Source organism: Alligator sinensis, unplaced genomic scaffold, assembly GCF_000455745.1.
Source record: "Alligator sinensis unplaced genomic scaffold, ASM45574v1 scaffold811_1, whole genome shotgun sequence".
NCBI classification, from domain to species: Eukaryota; Metazoa; Chordata; order Crocodylia; family Alligatoridae; genus Alligator; species Alligator sinensis.
In genome coordinates this window covers 505,575-526,292 of record NW_005842579.1, presented here as the reverse complement: position 1 = coordinate 526,292, position 20,718 = coordinate 505,575, and the positions used below count along the sequence as shown (strand labels likewise).

General features: G+C 50.9%; 2 protein-coding genes across 2 annotated transcripts in view; one reads left to right on the top strand and one right to left on the bottom strand.

Moving 5' to 3' along the window:
• The first annotated feature begins 179 nt into the window (after window positions 1-179).
• HAPLN2 (hyaluronan and proteoglycan link protein 2) lies at window positions 180-15,161 on the top strand. Its single transcript, XM_025214351.1, has 9 exons — window positions 180-303; window positions 4,414-4,634; window positions 7,008-7,121; window positions 7,844-8,197; window positions 8,442-8,558; window positions 9,767-9,952; window positions 10,388-10,662; window positions 13,370-13,440; window positions 15,118-15,161. Exons 3-8 carry the CDS (start codon window positions 7,034-7,036, stop codon window positions 13,409-13,411), a joined length of 1,062 nt encoding a protein of 353 aa, XP_025070136.1. The 5' UTR covers window positions 180-303; window positions 4,414-4,634; window positions 7,008-7,033; the 3' UTR covers window positions 13,412-13,440; window positions 15,118-15,161.
• Window positions 15,162-15,437: 276 nt separating this feature from the next.
• BCAN (brevican) overlaps window positions 15,438-20,718 on the bottom strand; it is a 41,181-nt gene continuing 35,900 nt past the window's right edge. The window contains exons 9-14 of the mRNA XM_014524173.2: window positions 20,414-20,521; window positions 20,076-20,234; window positions 19,254-19,336; window positions 17,826-17,970; window positions 16,908-17,090; window positions 15,438-15,571 (exon numbers count right to left, since the gene is read on the bottom strand). Coding sequence (XP_014379659.1) covers window positions 15,546-15,571; window positions 16,908-17,090; window positions 17,826-17,970; window positions 19,254-19,336; window positions 20,076-20,234; window positions 20,414-20,521 — 704 coding nt within the window. The 3' untranslated portion in view covers window positions 15,438-15,545. The remainder of the gene's footprint in view (window positions 15,572-16,907; window positions 17,091-17,825; window positions 17,971-19,253; window positions 19,337-20,075; window positions 20,235-20,413; window positions 20,522-20,718) is intronic.

Here is a 20,718-nt window from a genome sequence, read left to right as displayed (position 1 = left end):
AGCCCCACCTTCCAGTGGGTGAGTCCCAGGCTGGTTCCCACCCACTGAGACAGGGCATGAGTCCTGGGGATGAAAAACTATTTACTCATGTTTGAATTGCTTCATGTTTTGCAAGGGGCTGTCTGCTGTGGCACGTACAGTGTGCCTACGCAACCAGAAGGGTTCACCTCTAGGCCAGTGCCTTGACTCATGGGTGTGCATTGTCCTGCCCGTGCAGCTGTTGTGATGGAAGCCCACTGAAAATCCAGCCCGTTGCATCCCATTCTAGCTGCCATTCATTCAGCTGCGATCCCTGTCGGATGAGTGAGTTCAGGGAAGTTTTGTGTGCTGGGAGTCGCATACCTCCAGACTGTGCCGTGTCAGTTCTAGATTCGACTGGGTGGACTGGAGCAGGAGCAGAGCAGTCAGATTGGCTTGGAGAATGCATGACGTTATATTGAATTAATTGGAGTGAATTAGAAATGAAAGAAGGTGATGAATTAAAGATGAAATTTGATGATCTCAGATGGATTTTAGATTCTTGGTTAGATTTGAGAAGGGGTGGTCCCTAGTAGTATTCACCAAGCGTTCATTCCTTCTTAGGACAAATGATGCCAGGAATAGATAATAGATTATATGGATTAGGTTATAGGTTATATATTAGTGGTAGAGTCTATTAGGTTTTTATGTAGCTGTAGGTTGTGACAGCACAATTAATGTTGAGTTTTGCCCTTATTACAGTGATTAAACCTAATTGATTTGCATGACAGGTATAGCCCAAATGGACAGCACTTTTCCTGGAGTAAAGAATTAATTTTCCGAGAATTTACAAATGCATCCATTAATTTAATTGCCAAAAATGTGGCCCTTTAAGCAGCTTAGCATCTGGATCAATCTTTATTTTGTCCCAGATGACATTAACAAAAAGAATAACGCAGGCACTTGAGGAAATTAATTGAGTGACGTGAATAATTAATTTATAATTGACCTGAATGATTGCCTCTAATTGTTATGCTAGCTACAGGCATGGGTCAGGTCAACAGTTTAGTAACTTTCCAGGAGAGCTTTTGTGACACAAGTGGCAATTGAGCCAATCACCATCATTTGCTTGTTATATTTCTTGGCTGTAGTGACTCAGTGACCTAAGGGACATTAGTGACCTATACTCTGAGTTCTTCTTGATGGGTTACTAGAAAGGTACATGTAAGTCATAGAGGAGGGGAATGAAATAAGGGGGATAAAAACAAATATGTCTTTAAAAATCAGGTTTATCCACAAAGAACCTCAAGTATTTATAATGCTGGAATAAACATCCTATGCTTATTACAGGACTTCACTGAAGGGCAAAGTTAAGGTTGTTTAGATGTTTTAACTATGCATTTCACTGTATCCTGGAAAATGAGGGTTGGAGGGACCTCAGGAGGTCACATCTAGTCCAACCCCTGCTCAAAGCAGGACCAGCCTCGGTTAGATCATCCCAGCCAGGGTTGGAGATCATCCAAGGATGGAGAGTCCACAACCTCCCTGCTGGGATTTTTTTAGTGGAATTTTAATGCTGTGAAGATTGTGTTTTGTGATCTATGGTTTGGGATCATTAGTGGGTGCATCTACACATGCATTTTAATGCACAGTAGATTATTTTACTATGCATTAAAGCATCACATAAAAACCGTGACATTCCGCTAATGCTCAGTAAAATGGTCTACTGTGCATTAAGCTGTTCTTCAGAAAGTGTGCAAATGCACTACTGCACATTAGTGCTGCCTAATGTGCATTAATTTAGTACCTCACATTGGAGGTACTAAATTGAATGCGCATTACAAAAGGCACATTAATGCATGTGTAAACATGCCCAATATGTCTAACGCCTTCACTATTAAATTGCTCACACTACTCAACCCTTCCTCCCTTTTAAAGCTGGGATTTTTCTTTATTTATTTGGTCTAGGAATGGATCGGGTGCTTTGGATTAGTTCTGAGATGAGATGAAGTGGATTTTAAATTACCTGGGAACAAATTTAGTTTCTGATATGGGTGAGAAGTTGGATCAGCATGTGCTGTTTCTAAATTGGCTGTTCTTTGTTCACACGTTTTTGTGGCCAGTCAGTGGGCGTGGAAGAAATTCAGTGCAATTTCCACTCCCCACCCCCCTTGCTTCTGCTTTTTGGTGAGAGGTGTTTTTTGTGGGGTTTTTTGCATGCAGAGATGGTGTGAAATCAGAAAGGAAGAGCATCAGAGATGAGCTGGCTGTCTAACATAAAGCATCCATTTGGAAAGTAAATGGAGTAACTCTGTCAAAGGCAACAGGCCAGATGATGAGCTCAGTTCGACCAGTCTCAATCTGGGGTCATGGTGAAAACGGCATTTATTTTAGGTTGGCTGCTGTGCGTGAAAAATCTGGCTCGCAGGGGGATTGTCATGGGTTTTATAGCCTCATCCTCCCCCCACCCCATCCCCCTGCGTGGGTGTGTAAGAGCTGCCTTTATTCAAGTGAAGTGTACAGAACAATTATGTTCCTGTCTGCCACCAGATTGGTGAAAAAAAATATCAGCCTCCACCCAGACCGCGGACATATGTCACCATCCAAAGCAAAGGCACATGTCGATAGAGGGGTTTTACTGGTATTGCTTAAGCAGAAATGTATTTGTGTGTGCTCACATGCATGTGTTTTTGTATAAAAGAGAAGCAGAGAGCTGCATCAAAGAAACCCATGCAGAGAGGAGAGAAAGAGAGGGTGTGTTTCTTGGGCAGAGTACTTCCTGGAAGAGGCTTGGGATTCTTATTCCTTTCATTGCTCCTGTGTTCCTTTCCTACTGAGATTTGGTTTCACACCAGTTACATTGTTCCTGGTTTATACTGTGAAAATCAGCCCCCTTGCTCTTAGTTTACTGCAAGTCCTAGGCTGGCATCAAAGGGGTATACATCAGCATGTCTTCACTGAAGGGGCTAGAACAATGTTTATGCTAGTGCCATGTTTAACCCACTGATACTCATTTCTTCCAACCCCCAAGCCAAAATAAACCTGCCTCTCAGAAACTAAACCAATCAAACACCCTTTAACACCAAATATCCACCAGGATGTTAATTATTAAGGATGAGTTTGCCCTGCAGCAGCATGCAGGCTGGGCAAGGGCCTCAGTTACATGCACGTGTGTTCCTGACCTTGCTCATATTGTGCCAGGTTCTCATCTGTGCCCAGGCTGGTTTGTGCAGCCCAGAATGGCGTATGGGGCCCTGAGTATACCTGAGAATCTGCTTCCTTATCCCTACAGTTGCCCTTAAAGCAACTACCTGGTTAATCATTAGGTCTAAGATTTCAATCTATTTATCTTTTATTCTTCAGCTCTTTATTTATTCTTTTGTACGGCAAGTGGCACATTATGCAATCAGCAAACTGGGGGTCCTTTAATGAGGGGATACTCTAGAAGGGACTGTTATCCAAAGCAAACCTTGACCCTGTTCATAAGTACAATGCCCTTTTGCAAAGGGGATTCAGTGCAGTCATAAATTGCATTTCTTTTCCATTTTGAATGCCTTTATGCTGCTAGAGTGGTGCAAAGGGACCTTTAGCATAAATGAGAATTGGACGCTCTCCGTTTTTATAGCTTGCCTTCTTGGGTGTCAGGATGGATATTCCCAGGATGTAATTCTGGATGGTGCCATTAAAGTCAATGGAGCTCAACTCAATGAAACCAGTTACTAATGTGGGCCAGGAATCTCACTGGCTGCCGAGGGTCTCTCTGAGAAATCAAGCCCCTGCCTTGTATTCATGGCTCAGTTTGAACAGGGCAGGGGGTTAGAAATGGGTTTTTCCATACGGGACCAGATCCTCACAAGTGCCAATGTCTGATGCTTGGAAGTCAGCAGAGCTGTATCGATTTATCCCAGCTGAGAGCCCACGGAAACGAAGCTATTGCAGGGAGTGATTTGGAGTTTAGCCTGGGTTTAAGGCTTGATGATTTGGCTGTGATTGGAGAAGCTGGGGGTGTCTCAGCTGTTTTATTGCTACTCAGGATTTTGAGGAGGAAAATGCCTATCGTCAGCATTTTTGCCCAATAAAAACTCCACTGCAGGGGTTTAGGCACCAGTTCTTCTGCCCAGAGCCGCCATGCGGAGCAGCAGCAAGCATAACTGAGTGGCGTAAAGGGGCCTGATGGCAACTGAGGATTGGGCCCGGAGCCTTGTTTTCCACTGGGGAGGGGAGGTTGTTTTCTGCATGTCACAGCGAGGCTGGGATCACGGTGTCCTTCGCTGCCAGAGACAAACTGCTGCTTGTCTTGTGTCTCGTCCGAGCTGCGTCTCCTCCTCCGTCCCTTGAGATGCATCTTCGGGGCATGGGGGGAGGAGGGGAGAGAAGGCCTGACTGCGACCGGGCTCCAGAACACAGTCTCATTGTGTCTCCTTTTGTTTTCTCTGCATCTCCTTTGACAGGCAGAAGCTCACCCTCGTCCCCAGCCGCGTGAGGAGGACGAGAGCAGGGTACATCTGGACCGAGGGCCCGAATCACAGCCCGGGGAAGCCTTTCTACTGAGTGCAATGGCTTCAGGATCAGGCCTTAGGCAAAATGAGGCAGAGCAGAGAGGCTTGCTCTGCTTGACCCTGCTCCCGGGGCTGGATTAAGGCCCAGCTCTTCAATGGGCCAGTACCTGGAGACAGGTGAGTGAGCCTTGATGGACCATGGAGAGCATCTCCCACTGCCCCATGTACCATGAGTTGTGGTCTCTGGCATTGGCAAGCCCTCCACTTACCTGAAGGGATCCCCCAGATCAATGCAGACCCTTGCACACAGCTGCAAGGGGAATTATCCAGTGAATGCCCTATCTAATGCTGCAGGTAAAACCCAGGGAGACAAGTACTGCCAGACACTGCAATGACAGGCAAGCAAGTAGTTCCCAGATGCTCAGAAGGTCCCAGGACAAGGAGCCAGGCCCAGGCTTCCAGACTGGGGACAGAGAGGAACACTAGGACATGCCCAAGGTCCTGCAGAAAGTCAGTGGCAGAGCTGAGGGTTTGAATCCAGCCCTGCCCAGTCCATGCCTTCTTGTCCATGCTGATGCCCTTGTCCTGGAAAGCCTCCAGTGGCTCTTTTGCCAAGAAGAGGCCAGTTGGGCTTCTCCTAGGATACAACAGACATGTCCTTCATTGTCTGTTGGCAGCTCCCTTGACTCAGTTGGCTTCTGGCAGCTGGAAAAAGCCCCTCCCTGCCCTGTCTAAGAATAGCATGGGGCTCACTGCAAAAATAGCACAGAGTCTTGCCATGATGCTGGAGAGCCCCGGGAGGAGCAGCAATAATGTGTCCTTAGCTCTTGCTTAGGGGGTCAGACTCTCAGCTGGGTAGAAATGGGCTTTGAAATGGATGGGTCGATTTTTGTTTCCATCACCTGAGGCCTTGCACCTCTGGCAGGTGTCTCGCACTCTCCAGGCACTCTGATGCAGCTACATTGCACCTTTGCAATGAGATGGGTCCTCTCCTCCCACAGCCCAGCGCTCGCTGCCCTTCTCTGCAGTTGGGAGGGCACATTACCCATGCCAGCAACTTGCCCAAAGCCACTAACACTTTCCCAACTGGAGCTGGGGGCAAGGTAGCGTGTCAAGCTGATGCCACTAGCCTGCCATGGTCTGGTGTCTGGGGATGGAATAATAGGCAGCAAGGAGCAATAATAACCTTTCGGGGTTGCTCAGCCGATGGCAATAGCTGTCAGGCCATGCAGCGGGCTCCTCCTTTATTGCAACCATCAGAGTACGGCTGGCCTGGTGCATTGTGGGAGAATCCCTGTTCCTTAAAGCAAACAGAAGCACCTTGGTCAGTGCCCTTTGGTTCCCAGAAAAGCCAAGGGGGGACCTTTTCCAGGGTGGCGGATCAGCCCCGCGACCGTGGCCCGAGGGAAATGCTAGTGGCCCATGTCGGAATGGTGTTGACATTTTCTCTGAATTCCCGACCTCTGTGGCTGCGAATAAAGACGGGCTTGTTAGCCAGGGCCGCCCTGTTTTGCCCAGCAGAACAATACAGGGAAAGATGCTCACAATGGGAAATTGTGCTTCCTTCTTTCTCGTGCATTCGGGGGGAGGTTATATAAAAAAAAAAGAGAGAGAAAGGGAAAGGCAGGCGCACAAACTGTTTACTGGGCTTGCCGTGGAGGGCGGGAGCCAGAGCCGGGAGGAGTTGCAGTCCACCGGGGGCCAGGAGGCTGTTCAGGACAAAGGATAAAGCCTCCCCCAGCAGAGATTGGTTTCCTTCCCTGTCCCCGAGCGGGCCAGCCTGACATGGAGCCTGTGCCACCCGATGCCAATCGATGCACTTGCTCGCCATGACGGGAGCCTGGAGCTACCCCAGCCACTGAATCCAGCATCCCCGGAGCAGCAGGTTTGGTGTTTTCATCCTCTGTCCCCCAACAAAGGGCAGTTTGTGGTGGAGATGGGGCTGGGCTGGCTGGCTCAGGCACTGGGCCACCTGGAGTCCAGCGCTGTGGAGCAGGCAGCATAGGGGAGGGCAGCTCGGGAAGTATGGGTTGGGTTTACTGGTGCTGTTTGGATGGGAGTGGTGGGTTGGTTGGTGATGAGGACTTGGTTGTCAGCATGATAGGTCTGGGTCTAGTCACGGAGGGGGCAGCAGTGTGGAGGGCTCTGCTTGGGCATGGAGGCTTTTAGGGGCAAGAGGCAGCCTGGGGCAGTGGGTAGAGGCCAGAGCTAGGTTCTTGGAGAGGGGTTTTCCATTCCCAGCTCTGTGACCCAGGTGCAGCCTAGGAGCATTAGTTTCCTCTCCCAACTCGTGCTGACTTGGACCGTAAGAGACTGCGCCTTGTTTGGCGCTGGCACCAGGGGCTGTATGAGGAGGCTGCATGCTGTTGTTATGATGGTCCTGGTGCCTGGCCAAGCCTCCCAGAGTTGAATAAACTCTGAAGGGATCCCTGGCCGGGGATGGAAAGGACACCACCACAAAACGAACCACAGAGCAGTCTCCATCAGGACCGAACGCGGGGGGTTGCCTGCCGTGCACATGATCGAAATAACCCCCTTGCTCTCTCTTAGGCAAGCTCCTGGGCTCCTGATTCACTATGCACCAGCTTTTGCTGCTGGCTTCTGCCTATCTCTCCTCCCTGCCTGCTGCCTTCACCATTTACCAGAAGGCAACTGGGAATCCAGGTGCGTGCGTGCATGCATGCGTGTGTGTGTAGCTGCCTCGGAGCTGGATTTGCCTGTTGGAGATGGAGGAACTGGGGGGCTGTTTCCATCCCAGCTTGTTGCTGTTTAATGACATGGGGGGTCAGCTGCAGTTTGTGCCCAAGGGCAGCCCTTTGGATACGAGACAGAAGTTCAGTAAACTGATTTAACTTAAATCCGTTAAGTCTGACACCGCATCCCTTCAGGTTTAGCTTAAACCAATTTTGGCCATTTTTTTGAAAGCAGTTATCTGGACTGAACTTCTGTTGTGTTACAGATATGAACTGGTTTCCAGTCACTGATGCTGGTTTATGTGTCATTTCTGTACCTAGCCTTATTGGCTCCCACCGATCTAAAACATCCCACCATTTTCAAATACAGCCCTCTTTTTCTTTCAAGTCAAAAGTAGACAGACCCTGTTGACAACAGGGGAATGGCTGGAAGAGCAAGAGGCCTGTTGAAAGTCTGGGAGGCCTGGGCAGGCTGGGATTTGAGAGGCATCAGTGAAGAGAGACAAGGCTGGAAGAAAAGGGGATGGTGGGAGTCAGGAAAGGGAAGGGGCTGGGAGGTGTCTGGGATCTAGGGTGAGGATTGCTGGGCATCCTCCGAGCAGTGCCTGAGCAGGATGGGATGGAAAGAGCAGGATTGAGGGATGCTTCCAGGGGTGCCCCGGGGTGGTGCTCACAGCCCGTGTGCCCTTGCAGCGGCTGCCCCGCGCCTGCAGTACCTGCTGGAACCGCTGCACGAGGTGGTCCACACCCAGCGCGGTGCCACGGTCACCCTGCCCTGCGTGCTGCGCTCCCTGCCCACCAGCTACAAGGTGAAGTGGAGCAAGGTGGAGCCGGCCAACTTCCTGGAGAACATCGTCCTCATCACCAATGGGGCTCAGCACAAGAACTATGGGCACCTGGGCGCCCGGGCTCGCCTGCGCCGTGGCCACCGCCTCGATGCCTCCCTCACCATCACCAACGTGGCGCTGGAGGACGAGGGGCGCTACCGCTGCCAGCTTGTCAATGGCTTGGAGGACGAGAGCCTCTCCCTGAGTCTGCAGCTGGAGGGTGAGGAGCACGGCACCCTGGGGGCTTGATGGTGGGGACAGCTGGTCCTTTCCCTTGTAGGAGGCCATGCATCCCTCTCAATCAAGATAGGCGGGCCCAGATGCTGCTTGCTATTTGCCCTGGGGCAAGTCACATCCCCGTTCTGTGCCTCGGTTTCCCTTCTGGCTGTCTTCTCAGCCCACAGGCTCTTTGGGGAACACAAGGCCCAGCATGCCTTTCACACCCTCTCCCCCTAACTCCCCAGGTGTCGTCTTCCCCTACCAGACGGGCAACGGGCGCTACAAGTTCAACTACTTCGAGGCCAAGCGGGCATGTGAGGAGCAGGACTCCCGGCTGGCAACCTACCAGCAGCTGTACAAAGGTGATGGCGGCTTCTTCTCAGCTCGCTGTCCTCTCAATCCCACCCCGCGCACGCCCCACCAACTGCCCCGCTTGGGCCTGCGGCTCTAGAACAGCTGTTAAATGAGCAATTTGCTGAAACAGATGTGGGGGGGAGCAGAAAGAACGTAGCAGAACAGGCAAGAAGGGCACTTGTACACATTGCGCATTGCAGGAAAGGGAGCAAACAGCAGAGCAGCAGATCGGGTTGGGAGCAGAAAGAAGAGCAGCAGATCAGGCAGGGGCAGGGGATCGGGGTGGCACTTGGGGAGGGTGTGGGGCTGATTTGTTGGCTTCCACCTACATAAAATATCCCACTAGTTTCCAATACAGCTCCCTTTTTCTTTTAAGTCAGACCTGTTCTCTTGGGGGAGGGTTGTCTGAAATGTTGACGGAGATTATTACTGATTTTTCCCCCCAAAACGTAGTTATGCTTTTATTAAATGGATGTTTCCCCCCCCAATATTATCATTGAATTTGGTATTTTCCATTTTTCCCCCCACAACATGAAAAAGCCCCAAATTGGTCTTTTTTTAAACTGAAAAAAAAGCATCAAATGGCATCAACAGACTAATCCATCTGCTGTCATTACCACATTTTCCGGATTTGATGACAAATGCACTTTATTTTACCAAAAAGATGGATAAAAATCCCTCAAAATGTTGAAAAAATTAAACCAACTTTTTTTTTTTTTAAAAAAGGTCTTATGTCCTTTTTTCATGTGTTTTGACTGTCTCAATGCTTTCTCTTACCTTGTTTGAGTCATTCTATGGCATCATTTCTTCTGTGTTAATTAACGCAGTGGTTCCTAGAGGGGCTTTGCAAGCCTCTGGTAAGCCTGTAGGGCAACGGTAAATCATGTGGGTGGGTTTATAACCAGGGCTTATATCTCCCAATCCCCACTCTGCTCTTCCCACTGTGTTGCAGTCCCTCGCAGAGCTGGGTGTAGAACCCAGGAGTCCTTATGCCCCGCTCATTTCTCTAACCCTTAGCCCATGCTGCCTCTGGGAGCTGAAAGCAGCATCCCCTTTGCACCATGCAAGATGCCTGGTAACAGGGACCCAATCCCACTTTGTATTTAAGGTGCCAGCTCACCTGGAGCTGCCTCTCCCCTGCGGTAGGATGGGTAGCAATGCCCCAGCTTCCCTTGTACTGACCTTTTCTGCCCTCTCTTACTGGCTGGATCCACAGCTTGGACCGAAGGGCTGGACTGGTGCAATGCAGGGTGGATTCTCGATGGCACAGTCCACTACCCCATCATCAACTCCCGTGAGCCTTGTGGGGGACGCCTCCTCCTCCCGGGCGTCCGGACCTATGGGGCCAAGGACAAGCAGAAGGACCGGTTCGATGCGTTCTGCTTCACCTCCGCCATGAAAGGTGCGTCCAGGTTGAACACAGGGAGGGAGGAGCAATGGCTAATCTGGGCTGGCCTGTGTGGAGGTCCATGTAGCCAGGTGTTGTGTTGCTTGGTGGAGCTGGCTATTGCCACCCCCTGGTTTAGGTCAGCTTCATCTTCTAGTCTACGTCTGTGCTGTGTCGGCTTCGTCCTTTGGTCTCCCTTTGAGTGCCTTGTCCCATTCTGAGCTGGCAGAAGGAGGGGGTGGCATCCACCACCCCCTCCTTCTGCTCCCTGTTCAGTGGTGCCAGTGCCACCCCCTTCGAGAGCTGGGATGAGCCTGCTGGTTTCCAAGCCAGGTCCGAAGCACCACGAGGACACCCCTTTTTTGGCACCCGGCGGCTGATCTGTAGCATCCTGTCCTCGTGCCCTCTAGCCCTGACGCCCACTGTCCCATCCCTCCTCTCATCCCCCAGGCCGGGTCTACTTCATCCGTGGCCACCTCAACTTCAAGGAGGCCGGGCAAGCCTGCCGCAATCACGGCGCCACCATCGCCAAGGTCGGGCAGCTCTACTCAGCGTGGAAGTTCTCGCAGCTGGACCGCTGTGATGGGGGCTGGCTGGCGGACGGCAGCGTGCGCTATCCCATCACCATCCCCCGGGCCCGCTGTGGGGGCCTCCCAGACCCCGGCGTCCGGAGCTTTGGTTTCCCCAACAAGGAACAGAGGACGTATGGGACCTACTGCTACTCGGTGAAGTAGGGGTTGAGGGAGGGGACGACAGGACATGCAGCAGGGGGGTCTCTGCCCTTCATGCCTGGCTACCCACCCAGGGCATGAGATGTGCATCTTGCATACGTACTTCTCTGTCCCAGTGGGTCTCCATTCAGTTTGCGGTTCACTTGCACTGGTTCATAGGCATCCATTTTAGCAGGACACAGATGACTCCCCTCCACTCCTGTGGCCAGGGTCCACGGACTCTCTGCCTTGCTCCGGGAAGAAAGTCTGGTCTCCACTGCTGGGAATCTGGCCTGAATTTCACCCCTCAGTTTGGGGGCCCAGGGCCACTTTGCCCTGAATTTGGTTGTTTGGTTTTTTTTGAGCATGCAAATGTTACAAATTAACGAGTTTGACTAATTGAATTTGTCCTTGTAATTTAATAAAATGATGGTAAATCTGCCCCCAAAATAGCACCTTTTTTCCCTCCTCTCTGTGCTTTTTACTTGCCTGGAGATGTAACCTGATCTTCCTTGAGCTGATGCTAGATTTTAAACCCAAAACCGGCAGAGTTCAGAGGACATTTGGCTGCTCAGGCTTCAGCCGCAGCGCTCCTAAATGATGGGTGACCTTTCCTGTATGCCAGCAGTGGAACAAGCATGCGTCTTCCCCGGCTGTGCATTTACATCCAATGTCTGGGTGGAATCCAAGGCTGGGTTTGCAGCATTAGAAGAAATAGCTGCATGGATCCAGAGTTTTCCCTGATTCAAACCTCTCCGAGGATCAGACATGCTGGTTCGATCTCTCGCCAGCAGCTGGCAAAGCAAAAGATCCCAGAACAGCCATTCTGAGCTTGCTGAAAGTCCTACCCCAAATGCTTCCTTCCCTTGAACCCTTAGCACTATTGCAATAGCAGCTGGTTGCACAGACAGACCGCGGGGCTCCCTGGGGCTGGGTGCTGCACAAACACGTGCTGCTGGAAATCAAAAGGACAAACGGGGTGTCTGCGTATTCCCACATTACTGAGCAGGCTCTGTTAAATCAAGTAGCTCAACCCAGGTCCTACAGGAAACCCGTGACCGTACAGAACCCAGTACTCCTACAGCTGTTACCCACAACCCCTGCCTTTCTAGAGCTGGAAAGTTTTTCTGATGGAGCTGTCAGCTAGGAGCATGTTGGGATAAAAACCACAATTTGCTGCTGAGCTCATGATGCCACGAAAACTCTTGGATCTGGGACAGAAGTTCGATTCACTAGTGTAACCTAAATCAATTAGATTTGAGTGAACATCAAACCAGGTCTATCTTAAACCTGGTTCCACCATTTTAGACCCATCTATGCATGCCATACTTCTGTATGGTTACAGATTTAGATTAGTTTCTGATCACTTAGACCAGTTTATGCGCAATGTCTGTATCTGGCCTGGATGTGGGCATGGCCGAGAGATTTGTAGCCAGGTGAGTTTGTCGGGAAGGCGTTTAGCTCTGCTCTTTGTGGTGACACGGGGATCTAGGACAGAAGTTCAATAAACCGATTTAATCTAAATCAGTTAAGTCTGATACTGCATCCATCCAGGTTTGGTTTAAACCAGCGGTTCCCAATCTGTGGTGCACGTATCACCAGTGGTACACAGACAACCTGTCAGTGGTACGCATTAACAGATTTATTATAATTACTTTATATGACACAAATTTGCTGGTGGTACTTAAGGTTGTATTGTTTTAAATTGGTGGTGCGCAATTTTCAGAGTTTGGGAGTCTCTGGCTTAAACCAGTTTTGGCCATTTTGAAAGTGGTTTATCTGTACTGAACTTTTGGGTCAGGGACAGAAGTTTCATAAACTGGTTTGACTCAAATCAGTTAAGTCTGGTGCTACATTCAGCCAGGTATGTTTTAAACCAGTTTCAGTCATTTTGAAACGGGTTTATGTGCACTGAACTTCTGTTCTGTTACAGGTTTAAACCAGTTTCTGATGACTTAAACCTTGTATGTGTAATTTCTGTCCCTACCCCTGTTGTGTTACAGATTTGAACCTGTTTCCAGTTACTTATACTGGTTTATGTGTAATTTCTGTCCCTAGTGGGTGTCTCCACTGGGAGGCACTGCTGACCTAGCTGTGCCTGCTCAACCCTTGGCACTAGTGCAGAGAACAGGAGTGTATTGCTTTTAAGGGGTACAGGGATGTATTTGGTAGCCGTGTTGGTCTGAAACAGAAAGAAATGCAAAACTCTAGTACTCTTGGTTCAGAGATGATACCTTTTATTAGACCAACTAAGACATCGCAAAAAATGATCTTTTTCTGAAAGTTTTCGGGCTCATGAAGGGCATGTGAGCCCAAAAGCTTGCAGAAAAAGATCATTTTTTTGCAATGTCTTAGTTGGTCTAATAAAAGGTATCATCTCTGAACCAAGAGTTGTAGAGTCTTGGTTTTAAGTGTCACTTTCCCTCACTTCTAATTGCTCTTTATTCTTCCCTCCCTGCCCCTGGCTTTTACCAGGAGGTGGAGAAAGGGAGGAGAGAAAAACATGCATTTCCACATCATTTCCCAGTGAAAATTTTCCCTCCAAAGCTAAGGAATCCATGTGGGCTCAGAGAGTTTAATTTCCAAAATAAAGCATCCTGTCTATGGGAGCTGGGCTCTTGAAGGCCCAGGGTGCGTCTTGCCCTCCCGCCTGTCCCCGCTCTGTCTGAGGCTCTGTGTGGGCAGCTGGGGCTGCTCAGACATCAGCATCCCCGTCCTGCAGGAACTAGGTGCTGGTTTGGAGATACCCCAAGGAAGACACTGAGGCAGCAACTGAAGCTGGCGGCGGACCAGGTAAGGCCTTGCTGCATGGTTAAAGCAGTTAAGGGCACTTCCAAAGCAGCTGATGAAGTAGGTTGTTGTCTGCAAAAGCTCATGCCCCTCTGAACCAGTTAGTCCGTATGATGCCCCCCAGCTCTGCTTCTTGTGTTTGGCTTTACAAAGCATCTTCCCCATTCAAAGCAATACTGCAAATACCACCCCTCCCACCTGTCTCCTACCGGGACCGTAAGTGTCTCAGGGCCGAGACCCACTGTCTTGTTCTCTGCTTACCCAGTGCCTAGCACCGCCGGGCACTTGTACATGTTCATGACCTTGTCTAGATCGATATATTCTTTGGGGAGGGGTTTCATCCCGCAATGTATCACGATGATTCCCGCAACTATTTTGCACATTACAGGTTTAACACTCACAATTCATCAATGTGCTTTTATAAGTAAAAGAGGCTAGAGGGCACCTCATCACCATACTACCCGCATGACCTTCTACTACTAATTTATAGCAGGGGCCACTTTTGAGCTGTCAAATGTGTCGTACACAATACTTTTTGGTTATAAAATAATGAAGCAAGAAACAGTCATATTGTAATAAGCATTAATATTATTAGAATATTGTTATATATTAATATATACGAATACGTTCTATTTGAATTAATATATTATTATATTAATATGAATAGAATACAACCCCTGGCCAGCCCTCGGGGTCGGGGGGGGGGGGGGCCCCCTGTCTGTGGCATGCTCTCACCGTTCCCATTTTCAGGGAGCCCAGTGCTGCAGTTTCGGGTGATCTCCCCAAATTCCCAGCAGCCTGGCTGAAGGGTTCAGGTGGGACGGGCCCGAACACTCTGCCCTGCCTCTGAGACACAGCCAGGAGGCTGGAAACGGAAACAGAGAGGCTTTCACCTCTGCTCTGAAACAAAGCAAACCACGGTCTTCTCCATCGGTTTATTTGTTTTAATATCAGCAACAGCGTAAAAAAAAAAGTAATTCACTTTGAACAAGGGGTGGAGGAATGGGGGTTTTTGGACCTGGCTGTGATGGAGGGGGCAGTCCCCATCATCTGGACCAGATGCTAGCCATGCCCCTCCCTTCTGGGTTGTTGGCTACTGGAACTGAGGTGCCTCATCTGGGCTGGCCCTTGACCATCTCTTGACCTACCTACCCCTACTCAGAGAGCAATGGGGTAGGTGCGTCTGTCCTACCGAGCATCTATTGGGGAAGCTGCCTAGCAGAGATGTGGCCTGCACTGGTAGAAGCTGAGCGATGGAGCTTTCTAAGTCTCTGGCTGGCATGAGCAATGCCAACCCTGAGAAAACAGGGCTGGAAGGGGCCTTGAGAAGTCACCTAGTCCATCCCTTGCTGCTGGCTGCATGGGCCCCAGAGGTTTGGCTGGCCTCGCTATGCCAGGCATATGCTTTCCCTTCCTTTCCGCCTGTGAAGTGGGTTTTGATGAAGCTCAGTGCCCTCTAGGATGCTCTGGAAGTGTAAAGGGGTCTCATTAGGCATGGGAAAGACACGCTGAGCATCTCCAGCTGGTGAAGAGCTGACCTCAGTGTCCAGCACTGTCCCTGCTTTGCACCTCCAGCATGGGGTGGGGTGGGGGGTGGGGGTGTTGGGAATACCCCTTCCCTTGGCTTACTTCTACACTGGGCCCATATTTATATGGGAAGTGTGATTTATTTTTCTACAGAGCCAAATCAGTTCCAACCAACTGAAGACTCGAGGAGCTGAATGCCAAGGTATGAAGAAGTGCATACGTCCGCTGGCTGATGAGAGGGACTCCGTACACCATCACGCAGCTCTGTTCAGGGGTCGGAGCTTGCACCGTCCTCGTCTCCAGCAGCCATTACAGTTTGGAAGGCACAATACTCTTTGCGCAAAGTGAAAAGCTACGTTTTATGTTGCTGTTGATTTTTTTTCTTTTTTTTTAAAAGGGAATCTTTAGTTACTAGGCTTTTTTCTTTATACAGATATCAACCAAACGCACAGGGGGTGGAAGGCATCGCTGCGGTGTGGGCTGGTGCCCAGGCTGCGGGGCTGAAGCCATCCCCGCATGGTTTGCAACCAGCTCCAGTGACAATGCCCCGGGAAGTGAGGTCTTCCCTCCTGCATCCAGGCTCAGTCCTCAGGGGTTTGAGTCACACCTGGAGAGAGAGACAAGGAAGGAAAATGTGGGTCAGACATCACTCCTGGTGCTGGCATTGTTAGGTGTATTATAAGGCTAGAAGAACCATTAAATCCTCTAGTCTAGGGCACAGAATTACACCGTGTTATTCCTGTATTGAGCCTAGTAACTTCTGTTGGGAGGAATGGATCTGCCAGAAGCATGGCCCTCAGGGGGCTCCCGCTCTTTCAGCCCCTTACTCAAGGCAGGATCATCTTTGACTAAACCATCCCAGTCTAGTGTCCGTCTCATCTGCTCTTGAAAACTTCCAGGGTTTGAGATTTCAACAGTGTGTCCTGGTTTCCAAGAAGGCTAATGGCATCCCGGGTTGCATTAGTAGAAGTGCTGCCAGCAGATGGAGGGAAGTGATTCTTCCCCTCTATTCAGCACTGGGGAGGCCACATTTGGAGTCCTGTATCCAGTTTTGGGCCCCCCACTACAGAAACGATGCGGACAAGTTGGAGAGTCCAGCGGAGGGCAACAAAAGTGGTTGGGAGTCTGGGGGACAGGACTTCTGAGGAGGGGCTGAGGGACCTGGACTTATTTAGTCTAGAGAAGAGAAGACTGGGAGGAGATTTAATAGTAGCCTTCAATTCTCTGCAGGGGGGTTGCAAAGAGGATGGAGCTGGACTGTTCTCAGCGGTGGCAGATGACAGAGCAAGGAGCAATGGGCTCAAGCTGCAGCAAGGGAAGATGAGGCTGGGTCTTAGGAAAAACTTTCTCACTAGGAGGGTGGTGAAGCACTGGAACAGGTTCTCCAGAGAGGTGGTGCAATCTCCATCCTTGGAGGTTTTTAAGGCTTGGCTCAACAAAACCCTGGCTGGGATGATGTAGTTGGGGGCTGGTCCTGCTTTGACCAGGGGCTTGGACTAGATGTGACCCCCTGAGGTCCCTTCTCACCCTCATTTTCTATGACTGTATGAATCCACCACCTCCCTGCACACCCTGACCCCCGCCCCAGAGTGACAAAGTCCTTTCTCATCCCCAGCTTCATTTTCCCCTGCTTTCATTTGGACCATTGCTCCTGCCCCAGTAGCTGCAGAGGATGGTCCGTCTCCATCTTCTATGTCACTGCCCTTCAGGTGCTTGAAGACTGTGATCAAATCCCCGCCTCTGTCTCATCTTCTCCAGACTCACAGGCAGAGATTTGGACTGATGGAAAATCCATCACTCCCCTTTGGGAGTTGGAGTCAGGGGTTAATCCACCCTCAGCTTTTCAGCAGAATGCTTTTTTCAACCCCAAAATGCCACTTTTCATCCCAATTCACAGGTGTGTGAAAACTGCAGGGATTTAACCCTGTGGTGCAGGCACTCACTCAGCAGGCAAGCAAGCTGGGGCTGCTCCCACATCCCCTCCTCCTGGCACCGGATAATGGGTGAGTGGCGCTGGGTGAAGCCCTCCAGGCACCGGTACCGCATGATGGAGCTGATTTCATAGCGTTGCTTTGGTTTGCCGAACATGCGGGCATTGGTCACCTCTGGTGGGGAGCTGCAAGACACTGGGAGGGGGGAAAGGGAAGGCAGGCAAAGGCAAGGATATGTGCTGGGCTTATGGCAGGGATGACCTTATAATCCTTCCAAAGTCCTGGAGGAAGAAGAGTCCTCTAAGCATCCCATTGCAAGGCTGTCTCCCTGCTCCACCCACTTGGGACCCACAGACCATGTGAGAGGGAGTGGAAAATTTCCCAATTTCTACCCAGATAATATTAGGAGGATTTTTTTGTTCTACATGTCTGGCAAGATGCTTCAGCTCCTCTTTTCCACACCAGCTGTACCATTTGCACCCATTTCATCCGATTCTCTTTGTAGCCCACTAGAAAAATGAGTCCTAGCCTACTGCAAAGGGGAAAACAGCCTACTCTTGCTGCCAGTCAGCTGGATGTAAGCATCACAGGGGCCATGCTGTACAATGGAAAGAGAAGGTCCAGATGTTGCTAGAACCAATTTTGGGATTACAGCCAAAGTGCAAAGCCTGAAACTTGCCCTTGAATATTTTTTGAGCATGTTCCACCTGATCAGTGAGTCATAACTTTCCAGGGGGCTGAGTGAGGTTGGTAAAGCCCCTTCTTTTGCCCAGCTGGCCAGCACATAGGGTTCATGGGGCCTGGGGAGTTCAACTTTGCCTCAAAAAAATCACTGAAAATGATTGTTTCTCATGGAAATGTCCCCCGGGGGGGGGATACCCACAGCTTCCAGTTCCATGTTTGCAGGAAAGCCCTGCATGGGATGCTTACCTAGCCCCATTTTGCACGTGTAGGACAGGTGGTAGTTGCAAGGCACGTCACTCCATTGCCCCCCATCATGCCACACGATGACCACGCAGTTCTCTCCGGATAGGAAGTAGCTGTCAGGCTGCCCAGGATGCCAATTCTCATAGAGCTGTCAAAGGGCAATGAGGAGCGAATGAAAAAAGCAGCCAGGGACTAGAGCATGCAAAAAGTGCACGCGTTAAATGTCAGGAGACAGGACTGGGTCTTGGGTATGGTCGTGGAGGAGCAAACCCTGGTTGCAAGGCTGGTTCAATATGCAGCTCTCGTGGTGTTTGATTTGTAGACAGCCCTGCTTCTGCTATTATCTGAGTCGGTTTGCTGAAGTTGTACTCACTGCAACATGGAGGGGCTCTGGATGATTCTCACCTAGGTGCTGAGGTTGAGCTCTGGGATTGCTTTTAGAGCAGCATTTCAGTGGATGAGGAATCCCCCATATCCCTTGGGGAGCTGGGCCCCTGGTACAGACCTGCCCTGTGCCGGATTTACTCAGAGCACTAGCTGTGATTGCAAAGGTGCAAGAGGGGATTCTGGAAGGCACATCAGGGCTGACCCCGAAGCAACCCATGGGAGAGTGGGCACAGTCCCTACTATACCCTGCCCTGCAGCGCAGCCATCCCTGGGGTGGAAAAGTAACAGCATGCACCAGCAGAGAGGGAAGGGTACTGCACCCACTGCATGGTGCGGCAGAAGGACAGCAGCCCAGCCTGGAGCATGGTTTGGCTTGGGGGGAGACACCGGGGTCTCACAACCGAGAATTCACACGAGGCCTAAGCATTGGTGCTAGGTTTTTTAATGGGCTCAGTCATGTAGGGCTGCCTGGAGAGCCGGGATTACAGCCCATATAAGTCCACGCTCATATGCACATGCATTCACACGTGTGTATGCACACACACAGTGCTGCAGGCTAGTGTTACACATGCACGTATACACACACACTTTGCTGCATGTTATTATTCAGTTGTGAGTGCTGGATACTTAAAAATCAAAGGTGAGTAGCTCTGCTCTTTCACAGAGCGTGGATGCTACCAGCACCACAGCATCCAGGACTGGCACAGTTGGCCAGCACTGACTCAGAAACCCAGACCCCTGAGGCCTGGACCACCCCAGCCACAGCTTCAGGGTTCAGCATAGGCCTCCCAGACTGGACAGATGAGGCTTAGCTTGTGCAGGAGAGCAGGGTCCGAGCTCAAGAGGGTTTGGCACTACTTAAGCAGCTTGTCCTCTGGAGCACTGATACCATAGACCCCTGGAAGCAGGAGCTCCAATTGAAGTGTCTGATTCACACCTACAGGTGGGGAATGGTTTCCAGGTGATGGGAAGGAATAAAGGCTGTTGATGGGGCTTCTGTTCTTTGCTTGGTATCCGGCGCAGTGCTGAGTGCCTGGGACTTACCAAGGGACTCCCATCTGACCACTGGAAATCGCCCTCAATCGTTCGATCGTTCAGCCCGATCCACTGATACTCCCTGTACTGATCTGGAAGCCACAGGGGTTTGCAGTTAGGGCTGGGAGAATAAAATAACAGGCACAGCCAGACTGGACAGGTCTGTCAGCCTTGGAAACACGTGCATGGTTGGTAGGGAGTGATCACACATGCATACAGACACATGGATCGTAGGGAACGATTGCACACGTGTGTTTGGTAGGGCAAGATCACAGGCATGCACACACACACCTGGTTGGTAGGGAATAATTGTGCATGCATGCACATGTATAGTTTGTAGGGAATGATCTGTGTCTAAAGGTGTGGGCATTTAGGGGGTTCTTTTGGCTTCCTAGGCAGAGGTCTCTGGCCCCAGACAGACCCCATATCACAGCCCCAAGAAATTGCTCAGACATGCCCAGCTCTCGAGCAAATGTTCACACTCCTGACATCCAGCAACCCAGGCCTGGGGTCATGGCCAGAGATGCAGGGCCAGTACAATGAAGCCATCCACTCCTCCCAGCCATGGGCAGCTATCACGTTGGGGAAGCCAGGGGGTCCCGTGGCAGAGACAGAGGTAGATGGCTGTGCAGCATCGGGTCCCTGGTACCTTGATTTCCCCCACAGCCGCCAACACCCACCCTTGATCACCCTGCCAGCTGCAGCCCTGGCACAGTGCAAGCATGGCCTCCTCCTGGGACCTCTCCAGACTGGCATCGAGGGTCCCTCCTGTGCCAGCCTGTGGCCCTGGCCTCTCTCCTGCCCTTCAGGGGCCACCTGAAGGCCACTCACTGTTGATGAAGTCCTGCTCCTCGGGAGTCAGGATGTTAGCCAGGTGGCCGCCATAGTGTCTGCACTGCATCTCTGCGTCCTCCCAGCTCCGGCGGGTGGAGAAGTGCTTGTAGCAGGAGCCCTGGAAGCTGTCCCAGCCTGGGCCACACTTCTGCAGGTCTGTGGGGGAGGAAAAGAGGTCAGGACTACCCCTGCCACCCTCCACAAAGAGGGGTAGAAAATTGGGGTATTAGTCATCAGCTAGACCACCTATAAATCAGGCTCCCCCAGCAATTAACTGCTCATTAAAGGCAAGTCCTACCTCCCCCACACACACCAGTTTCACAGCACCAACTCACCTGTCTCACAGGTGTGTCCCCCATAGCCCGGCAGGCAGACACAACTGATGCCCACCTCCTCCTCGCTGCAGGTCCCACCATTCAGGCAGGGGTTGGGGATGCAGTCCTCTGAAAATACAGGCATGCAGTGAAGCTGGCAGCCGCGCAGCATTTCCACCCCCCCCCTCCTAAATCCCACCAGGGCCTCGAGTCCAGGGGTCCACAGAGGAAGTGCTAGGCAGACCAGGGGGGTGCTCAAGTTCTCTTACACACCCACACACACATACACACTCACATATTATGCATGTGCTCATGGTGCTACCCCC

Coding starts and splice junctions, on each gene's coding strand:
- HAPLN2 (XM_025214351.1), top strand. CDS start 7,034: ATGCACCAGCTTTTGCTGCTGGCTTCTGCCTATCTCTCCTCCCTGCCT. Junction 8,559..9,766: donor CTACCAGCAGCTGTACAAAG/GTGATGGCGGCT, acceptor CTGGATCCACAG/CTTGGACCGAAGGGCTGGAC. Junction 10,663..13,369: donor ATGGGACCTACTGCTACTCG/GTGAAGTAGGGG, acceptor CCCGTCCTGCAG/GAACTAGGTGCTGGTTTGGA.